Source organism: Oryzias latipes, chromosome 23, assembly GCF_002234675.1.
Source record: "Oryzias latipes chromosome 23, ASM223467v1".
Lineage (NCBI taxonomy): Eukaryota > Metazoa > Chordata > Actinopteri > Beloniformes > Adrianichthyidae > Oryzias > Oryzias latipes.
In genome coordinates, this window is record NC_019881.2 from 8,978,430 (window position 1) to 8,991,701 (window position 13,272).

The following is a 13,272-nucleotide window of genomic DNA, read 5'->3' on the forward strand; positions in this document are numbered from 1 at the left end:
AATCTTATTGATTTTTAAAAAAAATCCACTAAAAAGTAAAAGTATCTAGTGAGGGAAAGTATTCAGAGCCCAGTGTCACCCTTTGTATCATTACAGCCATTTGCCAAAATCAGGAAAATTATTTTTTTCTCAATGATGAAGAAAAAATCTGAGGTGTAGAAATTCCTGCATATTTACAAAAAAGAAAAAATCCCATGGTCACAAGTATTCAGAGCCTTTGCTCAGTATTGAATAGATGCATCATTTTGAGCTGGTACAGCCACCAGTCTTCATGGAAATGATACAACACATTTGTCACAGCTGGATTTGGGGATCCACTGCCATTCTTCCTTACAGATCCTCTCCAGCTCCCTCAGGTTGGATTGTGAATGTTGGTGCACAGCCGTTTTCCGGTCCCTCCAGAGATGCTCAATTAGGAATAGGTAAGGGTTTGGCTGGATCAGTCAAGAACAGTCACAGATTTGTTCTTAAGCCCCTCCTTTGTGCTTTGGGCCAATATTTTGTTGGAAGTCAAACCTTCAGTCGAAGGTCCTGTTCACTCTTGGAGTGGTTTTCTTCCAACATATCTCTGTACTTAGCCGCGTTCATCTTTCCTTCAATTGCAACCACAGCGAGCTGGGAGGTCTTCTATAGACAGCAAGTCCAGCCGGTTTGATTAAACACAGCTGGACTTCAATGAAGATATAGAATCATCTCAAGGAAGATCAGAATAAAACAGCCTGTGAGTTCAGTATGAAACACAGCAAAGGCTGTTGTGGCAATGGGATTTTTCAGTTTTACTTTTTTTTGTGAATTTCCAGAGATTTCAACAGCTCTTTTTTTCTGTTAAGATGGTTCACTCCGTGAACATTACTGGAGTATCAAACTTTCCTGATTTTGGCAAATGGTTGTAATGATTCAAAGAGCAACACTTTCAAAGGGTTCTGAATCCGTTCTGTACCCACGGTATATAAACACTCAGAGCATGATATGCTGCACCCTTTCATGACTGTGGGGGCGCCAGTGGGTGATTGCCCTGAAGTACCATGATCTCGCTAAAGTCATTGCGGCCCTAAACACCTGAAGATCTTGTGTTAGACTGCAATGCTGCCAGTGCTGTGCCTGAATGTTATAAACGACAAGGTACCGTTTGAACAGAGACGGGAACGAGACCCAGCACAGTGCTTCAGCCGGAGTTTAGCTCGACTCTCCGTCTTTGCAGTCAAAGTGGCAGAGTTATGAAAGCCTAAAGGTCAAACCTGAGGAAAGGTCACAAAATCACAGAATGACCAGCCTTGCTTCTCTTGTGCGAGTGAAAACTCACATCAAAGGGGACTTTTTCAGTGACCAGAGGGGTTTTCTGCTGTGATCTGTGACAGGAAATCTGAAACTTTCTAAGTTTCACTTATTCCAAGATGTCTCTGCCATGGAAACTGCCTTGTCTACAAATTTTGCCTTCTGTTCAAATCACTCAAACTGAATGATACCATAAAAGATTATTACACATAACACATGCAAACCTTGTGGCTCCACTAGTATGTGGGAAAGTTTGCATTCTTGCTGGCTGTGAACCACAATGTTCACAGCTCACTGTGACTGATCACAGTCAGACAGGGAGGCTGTGGACCAGCGGAGCTCACAGGACACAGAAGGCTCCCGTTAGCTCCTCTGCTTGGCCCAAATCCCAGAGGTACCATATAAGGATGCTTGGTGCACAGGTACGCCTTCCAGTTCTTACCTTGCTGTACCAGTTAAGGCAGGGCTGCACCACATCTGGGTCTTCTATGCCGTGCAGTTCAATGTACCAAATGCTAAAGTTAAAACTTGGACCCCAAGACATCAGAGGCACTGCAGGGAAAAGCGTGGTAAATGTGAGATCATGGTAAACAAGTTTCTGCAGACTTTAGAAACACTTCTTTTACCTATTTTGACAAATCTGCAGGGGAACATCTGCTCGTCAATCTTGTGCTTTAACGTAAATGTCTCCTTGTTGTAATCATTCTTAAGGCCACTGTCAGAGGCACAGAAACAGACAACATGACATAAATTACCAAAGAAGTGATGGCAGTTGATCCATCACTTGATGCATTTCAGAAAGGAGTAAACCATTTCAGGATTATCCTTTTGATTCTTTATTTCTGTAGGAAAATGCGTCACATTTACTCTAACACATCTTTTAAAAGCAACAAAATAATGAAGTATATCTGAATGTTCAATTCTTTGTTTTGTTCCTCTTATGTCCAGGACAAACATTGATTGTTGGTAAAGGTTTTTAGTTTCCAAAACTATGAGCATTTTCTGATGAACTGAAATGAACTTCAACCCGCTCAATTTCTCTTTTTTTTCCTTCAATAAAAGTTAGTCTTTTTTTAATAAGATGTGTATATATGGGCAGTAAATGTAGTTACATGCTGATTCAGAGCTATGGATCATTCAAGAAGCATCATTTTAGCACTGAATAGCAGGCCACTCCAGTCAGAAAGATTTGGACGTTCAACATCCAATATCTGATTCACAGGCTCGGTATCTGTATATGGGTAGATCTTCCGATTGAGTCCTCTAAAAATACTCACTGCAGAGTTCCCAACATTTGTCACAAATATGAAGCTCTGCTGGAACTAGAAAGGGAAAAAAAAAACTGATAGGTCCTCACCTGGACAGAAGCTCTGTCATGTTCTCCTCACTCATTCCACCAAATACTTTAAATTTCTTCAGGTTGCAGACATGGGTCTTCTCATATTTCCCAAAGGTGATGCTCTGAACTATTGCAGGCCTTTCCAATTTTAAGATTAAAAACTGGTGGAAAAAAAAAACAAGCAGAAGATTGGAGGTCAGAGTGACAGTGTTTTCACACTGTGCTGATACCGACAGTTGCTTTTAATGCAGTCTGTGTGAGGCTTTGCTTGGCAATTCCATTAGCACATTGCGGTAAATATCCTGAACCAAGGAACATCACATATAATTGAGGACTGGATCTGCATGACAGCCGTGCTCTCTAGAGTCAGGACATCTAATGACAAATCTGCTGCAGCCATTATGTCTGACAGCTGATGCCAGCGGTCCGAGGACTGATATCAAAGCCAGCAGACAACATCTTATCATCAGCTGATATCAGTCAAAAGAGAAGAAAAAAAAAAAAATTTCCTTCCACTGACATGCTGAAGAATCGTTACCTGAGTTTTTATGGTCAGTAAAATTAATAATAAAAGGAGCTCATTGGAGCAAACCTGTGACTGATCAGCCCAGATGCTCCGCTTATGTTAAAGGATATCAGATTCTCTGTCATTTGGCCCAAGCTTTGTTTTATTTGTAGACACGACAGGAGCAGAGCCTGTCCTCTGTCCTGTCGAGACTACAAACCTGGGACTTTCCCTCTAAATACCAAGACAACAGAACTGGTTCAGTGATTATGTCTGTATTTGTTTTTGGGAAAACTTCTCACTCTCTTCTATTTTCCCCGCTCTTTCTGAGGAGGCTTTGGCTACATTTTTCTTTTTTTTTTCTTTCTTCACCCACATCTTTCCGGCAGCATCTCTCAGCCCAATCAGAAGAATAAATAAATAAATAGAATCTCTTTCAGACAGAAAAAGTCTGCTTACAGTAAAAACCAAAAACTGAATTCCAGCCATCTCCCATAGTTTACAAACTGTAGTTTAGAAGACTGTTGAATAAACAAAAGAATTCTGACAGTAAAGCATGCTACTGTTAACCTCTGATTGGCTCTTTTGAAAATGAACTACTGGTAGTTTATGTGTTCCTGGCATATTTATAGTTCCTATCAAGCGGGACATGCACAGCAAATCTTAATCTAATCGATCTGAAAACTGGTCCAACAGGTAGCTTTCCACGCTGCCGAGCTAGTTTTTTCATTCAGAGCAGATACGTTTCCTCTGCAATGTTCCATTTCTTCTCTTTTTTACTTGTCCTATGTTGGACAGATGTCATTGTGATCTTTTGACACACAAGGTAAATATTTGTAAAAACCCTTTTAATACAGTGTGCTAGAATGTTCTAATGTTCCCCTTTGGGTTATTTGGATGTGGAAAAACAATGTTGGGCTGAACTTTACAAAACTAAAATGTGAATGGATTTGACATTATTTGCAGGACCATTCTAGCCCATTTCTCTCAAAGTAAAACCCAGAAGGAGCAGCAAACCATTAAAGAGAGGTGCAGGTAAAGATGTCCTGGATCCATTTAAGGTCAGTGAAACGGATCCTATAGGATCGTTCAAAATACGTAAACATTGACTATGAATCGGATCAGGAAAAAATCTGATAAATCATGCCCACGGATTGCTAAACTGTGCCTATGGATTGCCCAACCATACCCACAGATTAATAAATTGTGCTTGTACTGTTGCATAGTCCCTGAGCAGAGCAGCTACACGCACAGCTTCGTGTTTGCGAGCAGGAGAGGGTGCTTTATTACGGTACGGAGGAGGCTTCTGACCGCAGAACAGTGTGGCCTGGGAGATTTGTATCTTCAAGCAGAGGAGAGGCTTTGGGACGGGTAGAGGTGGCTTTTGAATGAACAGTCCTGAGAAACCGTGCAAACAATCATGTAAATTTGTGTTACCAGTCGGGTCCAGACAAGATAATGACTGATGTTATTCCAGTTTAAGTTCATCCACGGCTAAATGTTGTTAGCACATATTAACTTAATCTTATACCATGGTCCGGGTGAATACTCAATTCTGATTGGGTGCTGGGTGTGCGTTAAAAAGTGATAACCGCAAGCCCCAAAAAGAAGTTCCGGTCACCTGTCTCAAATCTTCTGTATCACTGCACCAGCTTCTTTGAAACAACCTTTAGCTTCATCATCTGGACAAAAACAAGCGGTAAGAGATGAACGCTCTGAACGGATGCTTTTTTTTTTTTAACCCATCGGGACGATCAGCATGCATATATATATATATAACGTTACCATGACATGGCGCCGCACCAACAAATAGTTCGCCTTTCGTGAAAAAAGCAATCCAAATCGGGGATAAAAAACAAGAATTAAGGACTAAAAAGTGGTTAATAATTATTGCTTTTGTAAATGATAGATGGTAGAAGCGGGCCTTAAGTGTGCATTATCACTTTTAACGCACGCCGTGGAAGCCTGAACCGTGGAAGCAACTATCCCCTGCTTCGCGTCGGACGGGTCAGGCTTCCACGGCGTGCGTTAAAAAGTGATATTGCGCACTCCGTCGGCCATTAACCCTTACCTAACCCTTCTTCCGGGTCAGGTTGGCCAAGAATAAGGCACTGGCCGCACGGATTTAAAGAACTATAAGCGAACAAGCACTTAATAATAATCATAACAATAATAAAAGCCTGTTTAGAAGACCATCTCGCTCTATGCTGCAGCTTCGTTTGTTTACAAAGGAACTCACAATTTCTTCTTCTACTGTCGTACCGTCATTTGTCCAGACCAATCACTGTCTTACAACTCATCTGACCAACGTACAGCCAATCAAATAGTGTGACGTCATCATTAGTCGTAGGGCCTCGAACACTTATTGCAGGCCGAACACCGGTCATGTATGAATCCAAACTCCCAATTGAAGTCTCCGAGCAATGTGTGCGCGCACGATTGCACAACAGTAAGAGCACAATTGATTAATCCGTGGGAACGTTTTATCAGATTTTGTTTGTTTTTTCAACCACTGGCACCTGGGGGGCTTCCTATGTTTCATTTTGCTAGACCTTCAAAAACTACAACTTGTTAAGCAACAATACCAAAAGCAAAGTGTTGTGTTGTGCAGACAGAAAAACAGAACACTGTCATGGTTTTTCATTTCAACTGGAGGAGCTGAACACTATTGGGAGAAAAACAGGCACAAGTGAAAAGTTGCTGCTTCAAAAGGATTCATTTGTTGCTTGGTATATGCCTCATTTGTTTCTGCTTTGGTTTACATTCCTACATGAAGATGTGTAAAAACAAACAAACAAAAAGAATAACCTGTGACAACAGTCTCCTCTCAAACCGTTAGGAATGTGGCGACGTTGTGAAGCCAGCTACCTGAACTCTCTGCACTCAGAAACAAATCTTAAACACAGGTTTACACGCATAAAATCACTTCATATAATACAAGGAGTTTAAATGATTAGAATTATCTACATTTACAGATTTTTTGAGGTTGACTTTTTTTCTTGAGAGTTCACAGATAACCAGCTTCACTATCTGATTAATTCAGCGGACAAGCCTACCTGTGGAGGGTAGTTGCTCTCAGAAGACCACCTGGAAGACTGATCGTTCGGTTTATCCACCAAAATATTCCTAGAGAATAAGCAAAGCTAGGTCAGGAAACTTCCAGAAAGTAAAAGACGCAGATAAACCATCAGAAAAAGATGGCTTCAGAATAGAACAGCAGGTGCATTTGGAACGTTAAACTGACCAGGCCGAAGATCACTGACGGAAAATATTTGGAACTTCACAAACCCAAATTTTTTATATTTTTCATACAGATCTTAAAGAAAATCACACTTTTTACCAATATTTTGCTCCGAAGAATTCCCACATTACACACAGGCCTGTTGATATAGCGTAATGTCAGCAGTTTTTGGGAGCAGTTTCACTAACCCTTCCTAACCCTCAGCCATAAATTCACAAATCTGACTAAATAAAAATTAATCAATGCTAAAGAAAAAAAAAGAACTAAAGTATGATTGAATTTTAAAATGATTAAAAATTAATTTTTCTTCAGCCACAGAGACAAAATCAAGGGTAAAAAGAGCTGATTCGGCTTCTGAGCTTCGGTAGCAGGCACTATATATATATATATATATATATATATATATATATATATAGTGCGTTCGCCATTTTGTTGTGCGGTCCGAATCTACAATTCCAAAATCGAGTGCACTGGAAATTTTAAACTAGATAGGCGTATATAGACCACAATGCATTGCATCGGAACACTTTTTGCCAAAAAAAATTTATTTAAATGTTTTCTTTAAATAAACCATCAATGTATTTATTTTAAATGTTTTTAAGACAGGGGACTCATAAATAATAGTCGCAAAATGCTCATATCAATTAGATTTTAGCTTTGTGAAATCCATGTAAAAAAAAGTAGTGAGCTTGGTGTCCGAATTGCTTCTAAAATTCAGGGGTTAGGGTGAGAATTCGGAAAGAGAGACCTGAACTGAGACCAGAGACCACGTTGGATAAATATGGGGATTGGATTGTTAGAATTTAGACCAGGGGTCAGCAACCTGCGGCTCCGGAGCCCCATGCAGCTCTTTCATCCTTGTGCTGCGGCTCTCTGTGTTTTTGTAAAATAACTATCATGTTCTAAAATTTTCGTGGTCGTGTAGTGCAAAGCGGGCAGGAGGAAGAGAGGTCCGTGAGCATGCGGATTTGGCGTGTCTGCAGCTGTGAACGCCGACCAGAGTCTGTAATGGGATGGAAAGTTTTTCTAAAACGACAGTCAGTGGCGGAAAAAAAAAGCCATTTTTTTCCCCCTAGACTCGAACCACCCATTTCTGCGTAAAATCTATTAAATTTGCATTAGGGCGCCCCTACTATCCTGTCAACTGTCTGCTATGATGACCGTATTTTGCGCTGTCTGTGTAGAACATGCTGGGGGGGGGGGGTTGCACGCAGGGGAAAAGACCCGCAACAAACTAAGCTTCCTAATAAAAAATAATTTTCATCCATAAAATGAATACACTTTATTGGGTTTACTGGATTTAAAGAAAAAACAAATATAGAAACGAGTCTGAATCAAAGTAAATGTTTCCATCATCTCACTTATCTTAGCTCTGGGTGTTTGACAGAAATGTCTATTCAAGGTTGTGGGAAAACAAAAAAAGATCAAAGGAAACATCACGTTCATAAAAAATTAAAATGAATAATTAAATAAATATTCTGACAGCATTTTTAATCAATACAAGTATCGCCAAATGAACTATTGCGATATATCGGTGGAACGATTTTTTTCTAACAGCCCCAGTGTTGTGGCTCCCTGTGCTTTCATTTCTGTGGGAAACTGATCCAATTGGCTCTTTGAGAGGTTCAGGTTGCAGACCCCTGATCTAGACCAATCAGCAGGCTGGTTGATGGCAGCTTTGTCAGCTAAACTGACACTTATAAGAGCAAAATCAAAGATAGGAAAAGATGAGACACAACGCATGTGAAAACATTTGTGTTGCAAATGCAAAAATATTTTTTTAAATGAAAAAAGAAAAAAAATGAAAGCAATAAAAACTAAAGGAAAAAGAAAAAAAGGATTTTCGTTTGCAGCTTAGGAAGTTTTGTGTGCTACGTGGTGGCATAAATATATCACTCCATAAAAATTCAGAAATTAATGAATGGATCAAAATACCGCTTTGGGGTTTAGTGAGGAATTAACATAATACACTTAAAAACTCAAAACGTTGATTTAGCATGATATGGGCCCTTTAAAAACGACCATGTCAAACAATTTGGCTGCACAGCATTTATTTTCTTATAAAATTATAATATTTTCCCACATATGTTTTTAGGATAGGGGGTTAACAATAGCATGTGATAGATAAAGCAAAAACTTGAAGTATGTTCGAATGGAATTTAATGCATTCTCTTTTATCTTCTTATGTAACAGAATTTCACATAAAACAAACGATGGAGAAAAAAACTCGTAATGTTTATGTTTAGCATCACAACAGACTGTTAGCTTCCACATTCTGCTGTTGTGGTAAGCTAGCTTGACTTTCACGCCGCCGCAAGAGCTGACACAGTAATCAGTTATACTGCTTGATGTTAGATATCTCAATGTTTAATGAGAATTAAATGCATGAATGCGCTGAAAAGTTTGGCAGTTCGCTTGTCAGGTCTTGTTTCAGGGAACCGCTCATTAGCATAGCAGCTATGAGGTTAGATAACAGGAGTTACCTTCATCTGAGTCCCGACGGCCTGCGTTAAATATTTGTATGCTTGGTGCCGGTGTGCGGACGGCCGCACCAAACTACCAAAATGTTTAAAATTCTAACATTTCTGCCCTCCGGTAATTTAAACAACCTCCAAAATAGGACCCCATGAAAAGTCATATTGCTGACTGATACTGTTTGTCTATTAAAAATGTATCGTTTTGTTAACATTTGCTAACTTTATGAGACGAACCTCTAATTTACACATGTCTCTTTGGACCACCAACACAACATCATCAAATTTAGGTGCAAAGTTGACTAAAAAGTTCCCAGGATGGTTTTTAAGGACTACTTAATACCTCATACCACTCTGTCTGACAAACTGCTCGGGCGTTTAAGTGTCGCCGGAGTGCCAGCGCGTTCAAACCAAACGAACCCACCACCACCACGACAGCTAAGCTAGCTGAGCCGGACCCCAGACGAGCCAGGCCAGGCGGGTCGGCGAAACCATCAACAGGGAAACTGAGGCCACCTGCAAGTACAGATATTGCAGCGCACGGTCGTGCCAAATACTCACTCTGGTAAATATGTCGAGGAGTAGGAACTCCATTTAAAAAGGCTGTAAGTGAGGATTCTGCTCTCAGGAGCGACGGCCATTTTGATGCATGAAAAAAACAGATAGCAGGAGGCTAACAGGGAACGAGCTGCGACTTAAAGAGACAGTACACTTGTTTTCTTATTTTGATATGTTTATTATACTAAAATCTGTTGCATTTTCCAAACCAATGTTGTATTAAAAAAATGTATGTATGTGTATATATATATATGTATGTATGCATGTATGTATGTATGTATGTATGTATGTATGTATGTATGTATGTATGTATGTATGTATGTATGTATGTATGTATGTATAGACGTAACTTTTTTTTAAATAAAAGTTTTGAAATGTTGATTGTAATCACAATTTAAAAAATTGATGCTGCATAACCAAGTAATGACAATATCTGGAGGAAGGAACATGAGAAACTAAAAAAAACCCATCTCTTTTCATCCTCTGCAGCCAGGTGGTTTCTTACACAATTTTGGCTCTCTATCAGAGGCATGGGAGCTAGAGGTTTTTGTGCAGGATTTTTGATGTTCCTAGCTTTTCTGACAGTTTGACAACTGGACAATAAGTTATCGACCGGGTGACCAATTATGTGGAGAGCGGACAAAAACCTGTTGACCAGCCCCCACATCACATCGGCCCACTTTCAGTGATCAGTATACCCGACAGCCATTCCACCCCATGGCCCGGGTGCTGTCATACCTGAGAATCCAGCCATTGAGACCAGCCATTGAGCGTTGCTGTTGTGTGCTTTCTCTCCCACATACTTTTCCAGTATTGTTCAGTTTCCAGCCTTGGTGGGTCTGCTCTGCTGTTGTGACCCCTCCACTGAGTGTGTTGCAGGTTGAGTTGGGAACAGCCTGTTTATCTGCCTGGCTTCATTTTTGGCAGTTTCTAGTGCTTCAGGTACGGGAATTTCCCTGTAACTCTTGGGAACTTGCTTTTTCATTGGACCTCTCTGGGCCTCTTTTATGAACACATTTTAAGACAGTCATCAAGCAGCGAAATCGCCAGGTGTCGAAAAGAGAGGCACCAAATGCGAATTTTTAGCGCAAATCACATTTGGTGTGAATGCAGCATTACACTTTATAACATATTATACATAGATCTTTCAGAAGCAGAACATAGTCTTATGTAGAAGTAGCATTTTGGGAAATGTTTTGCATTTCTTTCAACATTTTACCCTTGATTACATGTTTGAGCCATTTAAATGTTTCCATATTTAGAATAGAACTTTATTGATCACACAATGGGAAAAAAGATTTACCACAGCCCTATACAAACAGCAGATAACAAATAACACCATCTAAACTTGTTTTTGTCCCTTTCTGGGTCACAGGGCTGCCGGAGCCTATCCCGACCTCTCTTTGGTGAGGGTAGGGTGCACCCAGGACAGGTTTCCAGTCTGTTTTTTTAAATAATAAGACCAAACAAACCAGCTCTTACCACTGTTCTAGAACTGAGAAAGCCAACTAAGAACAGATGAAATATCTTAAAGATTAACTGAGTCCAGTTGACTGCTTCAGAACCTGCTACTTGGATAAAAGCTTTATAAAAAAGGTTTTAAAGATCTTACTTTAACCCTTGTGCTATCTTAGATGACCCCACCCTTACATTGACGTGTTCTCCCTGACATGACAAAGGTGAATAAAGGTGGAAAGATTTCATGTAATCCATGGACACCAGAGAAGATCACAAATCATTGAAGAAAAAAGGTTCAGAGCACTGTTTAAAGGGTCTAGATGACCCAACTCCCAATGGTAAAGTGCCTAGGATAGCACAAGGGTTAAAGGAAAGAGCTTGTGATAAAAAAACAGGCAATTGTTAACCATTTTCATTTTTTTTGTTGTGTTTTTTGTTTAGTAACCAGCCAGATGAAGTCGGCGTTGTTGGCTGTTCAGAGACGTTCAACAACAAACAACAGTCAGCACCAGGAGGAGTCCTTAGTTACACTCAGTTTAATCAAAGCAGCTTTTCAAAACTTAAACAGGAGGTCAGGTTAACTTGAAGCAATATGCAAAGCAATACATTTGCTAAAAAATGATCAGCATTTTAGGTGATGGAATGATATCTTTTAGGTTTCTTCTTCACTTCGGGAGAGATTCTTCTGTCATATTTCTCATTCAGCCTTGATTTGTCTTCTGAACAGAACAACCAGCAAGTGTCTTTTCACGCTTCCGACAACATTTGAAAGACTTCAGACTGAAGCATGGACTGAGTAATGACATCATGAACTCCAACAACCACATCCCCATTCAGTGTCCTGGCTGAGTGCAGTTACAACAAATAAAGAAGAACTGTTTCCCTTGAAGGAAAACAGAAATAACCAAGCTCAGAGTACCAAAGAAATCCTCTGTTTACAAGACAGTTATTAACGAGACAGCAGGATAACCTGAGTCCAGGCTGTCTGTTTAAAAGCAGAATGACTGAGTCTTTGATTGGATGGTGGATGATGACTCCAACCTTATTTTGAGTGAATCATCTGCCAGTGAACTTTCTGGCCTGATGACATGAGGACCATAACAACTGCATTTCTCATAAATGCACATCCAACACTTGGCTGGGATTGCTTTCACTTACTGTAAATCCAGGAAGTTTCTCTGCCAAACAGCTTTTATCCATTCCAGAGTCACCAGCTGTCATCAGACGAGAGGCAGCAGACATCCTGCACAGGTCGCCAGACCATCTACTGATTTTAAAGGAAAATTTATATTTACATTTGACTAATTTACAAATGTCATAGTTAACAAGGAAAATCTATGACAGTCTATACACTGTACTTAAAGAGCTGTGGGGAAAATGGTCTCAGCTGTGAGAAATGTCAGAAAAACCAGACTTCATGTTTCAGTTGTCATATGCTGCAAAGGGAAACCCAAACAGAGACTGGGAAAATCAGTTTTTTTTTTTTTTTGGGACTCATTCCAAAACGTTTTCCATATTAACACTCTAAAGTCTGATATTGTTCAGTTGAAAACCCTGATAACAGAACACAGGTAAGATTTTTAAGGTATTGCACATTAATGATAGCATGACAGTGTCCTATCATAAAAAATGCGAATGATCAAATTAGTCCTGTTTCACTTTTGACATGAAGCAAGACTGAACACCTGTAACTAGACCTCTGTCTGACTGTGTTCAGTTTACTGAAAGGCTGGACGTTTTTTTCATTTTAGGGAAAGAAAAAAAAAAGGTCGCTAAGTCCCCCTATGACAATTAAAAAAAAAAAGTTCCCAGTTGTATCTTAATTATGATCATGAAGTTTTTAACCAAAATCCTGCAACTTAAACGCCTTTAAAATACATATTTCCTAAAAAATATCTGAATCATGTGTTAATTATATTTTGTTAATGCATATTCATCAAATCATTCCTAATGGTCGGTCCATTCCCTTTTTTTGTGTTTATGATGTTTATGCTTCTTCCAGACAGACGGATTCTCATATTGGAAAATTAAACCAATTGCATTTCAGCTGTCCTTTGTTGCCAGGCAGGGTCGGAGCTAAAGAGGCCTTCACTATCAGTTCTGAAGGGCTTCTAATGCGAAATCAGTGTCAAACATTCATTTCCTTCAACCAATCAGATTTTGACTTGGTGACAGCAGGACCTTCTAGAAGGCTTAGGGAACATATTCAGACCTTCTGATTGGACAGAAGTTTCAGGAAAAATTTCCTACACGCAGCCCTACTCAGTTTGACACAGAGCCATGTAGCACTTTTGATCTGTCTCAGTTAAAAACAGCTGACTGTAATTTACACCATTGCTGATTTTGCAGGAAAATCTCCCACTGATCTACTTGACTTCCTTCATCAGAACATTTTTACCCCCTCTGGGTAATGCGGGACAGC

The 13,272-nt window shown here is 39.8% G+C and overlaps 1 protein-coding gene and 1 long non-coding RNA gene across 4 annotated transcripts in view; one reads left to right on the forward strand and one right to left on the reverse strand.

The window, feature by feature from the left end:
* The window catches only part of mkln1 (muskelin 1), a 28,592-nt gene extending 19,066 nt beyond the window's left edge, over positions 1 to 9,526 (reverse strand). For both annotated transcript variants that reach the window (XM_023952619.1, XM_023952618.1), the window contains exons 1-5: positions 9,396 to 9,526; positions 6,176 to 6,245; positions 2,633 to 2,775; positions 1,902 to 1,990; positions 1,718 to 1,827 (exon numbers count right to left, since the gene is read on the reverse strand). In XM_023952619.1, the coding sequence (XP_023808387.1) occupies positions 1,718 to 1,827; positions 1,902 to 1,990; positions 2,633 to 2,775; positions 6,176 to 6,245; positions 9,396 to 9,475 (492 nt within the window). In that variant the 5' untranslated portion in view covers positions 9,476 to 9,526. The remainder of the gene's footprint in view (positions 1 to 1,717; positions 1,828 to 1,901; positions 1,991 to 2,632; positions 2,776 to 6,175; positions 6,246 to 9,395) is intronic.
* LOC110017622 lies at positions 8,322 to 11,759 on the forward strand. Of its 2 annotated transcripts, XR_002293075.2 has the most exons (3): positions 8,323 to 9,399; positions 11,292 to 11,421; positions 11,507 to 11,759. It is a non-coding gene; the product is annotated as an uncharacterized LOC110017622 (long non-coding RNA). The 2 variants fall into 2 exon arrangements; XR_002872832.1 differs by having other exon boundaries at positions 8,322 to 9,399; positions 11,292 to 11,759.
* The last annotated feature ends 1,513 nt before the right edge of the window (positions 11,760 to 13,272 follow it).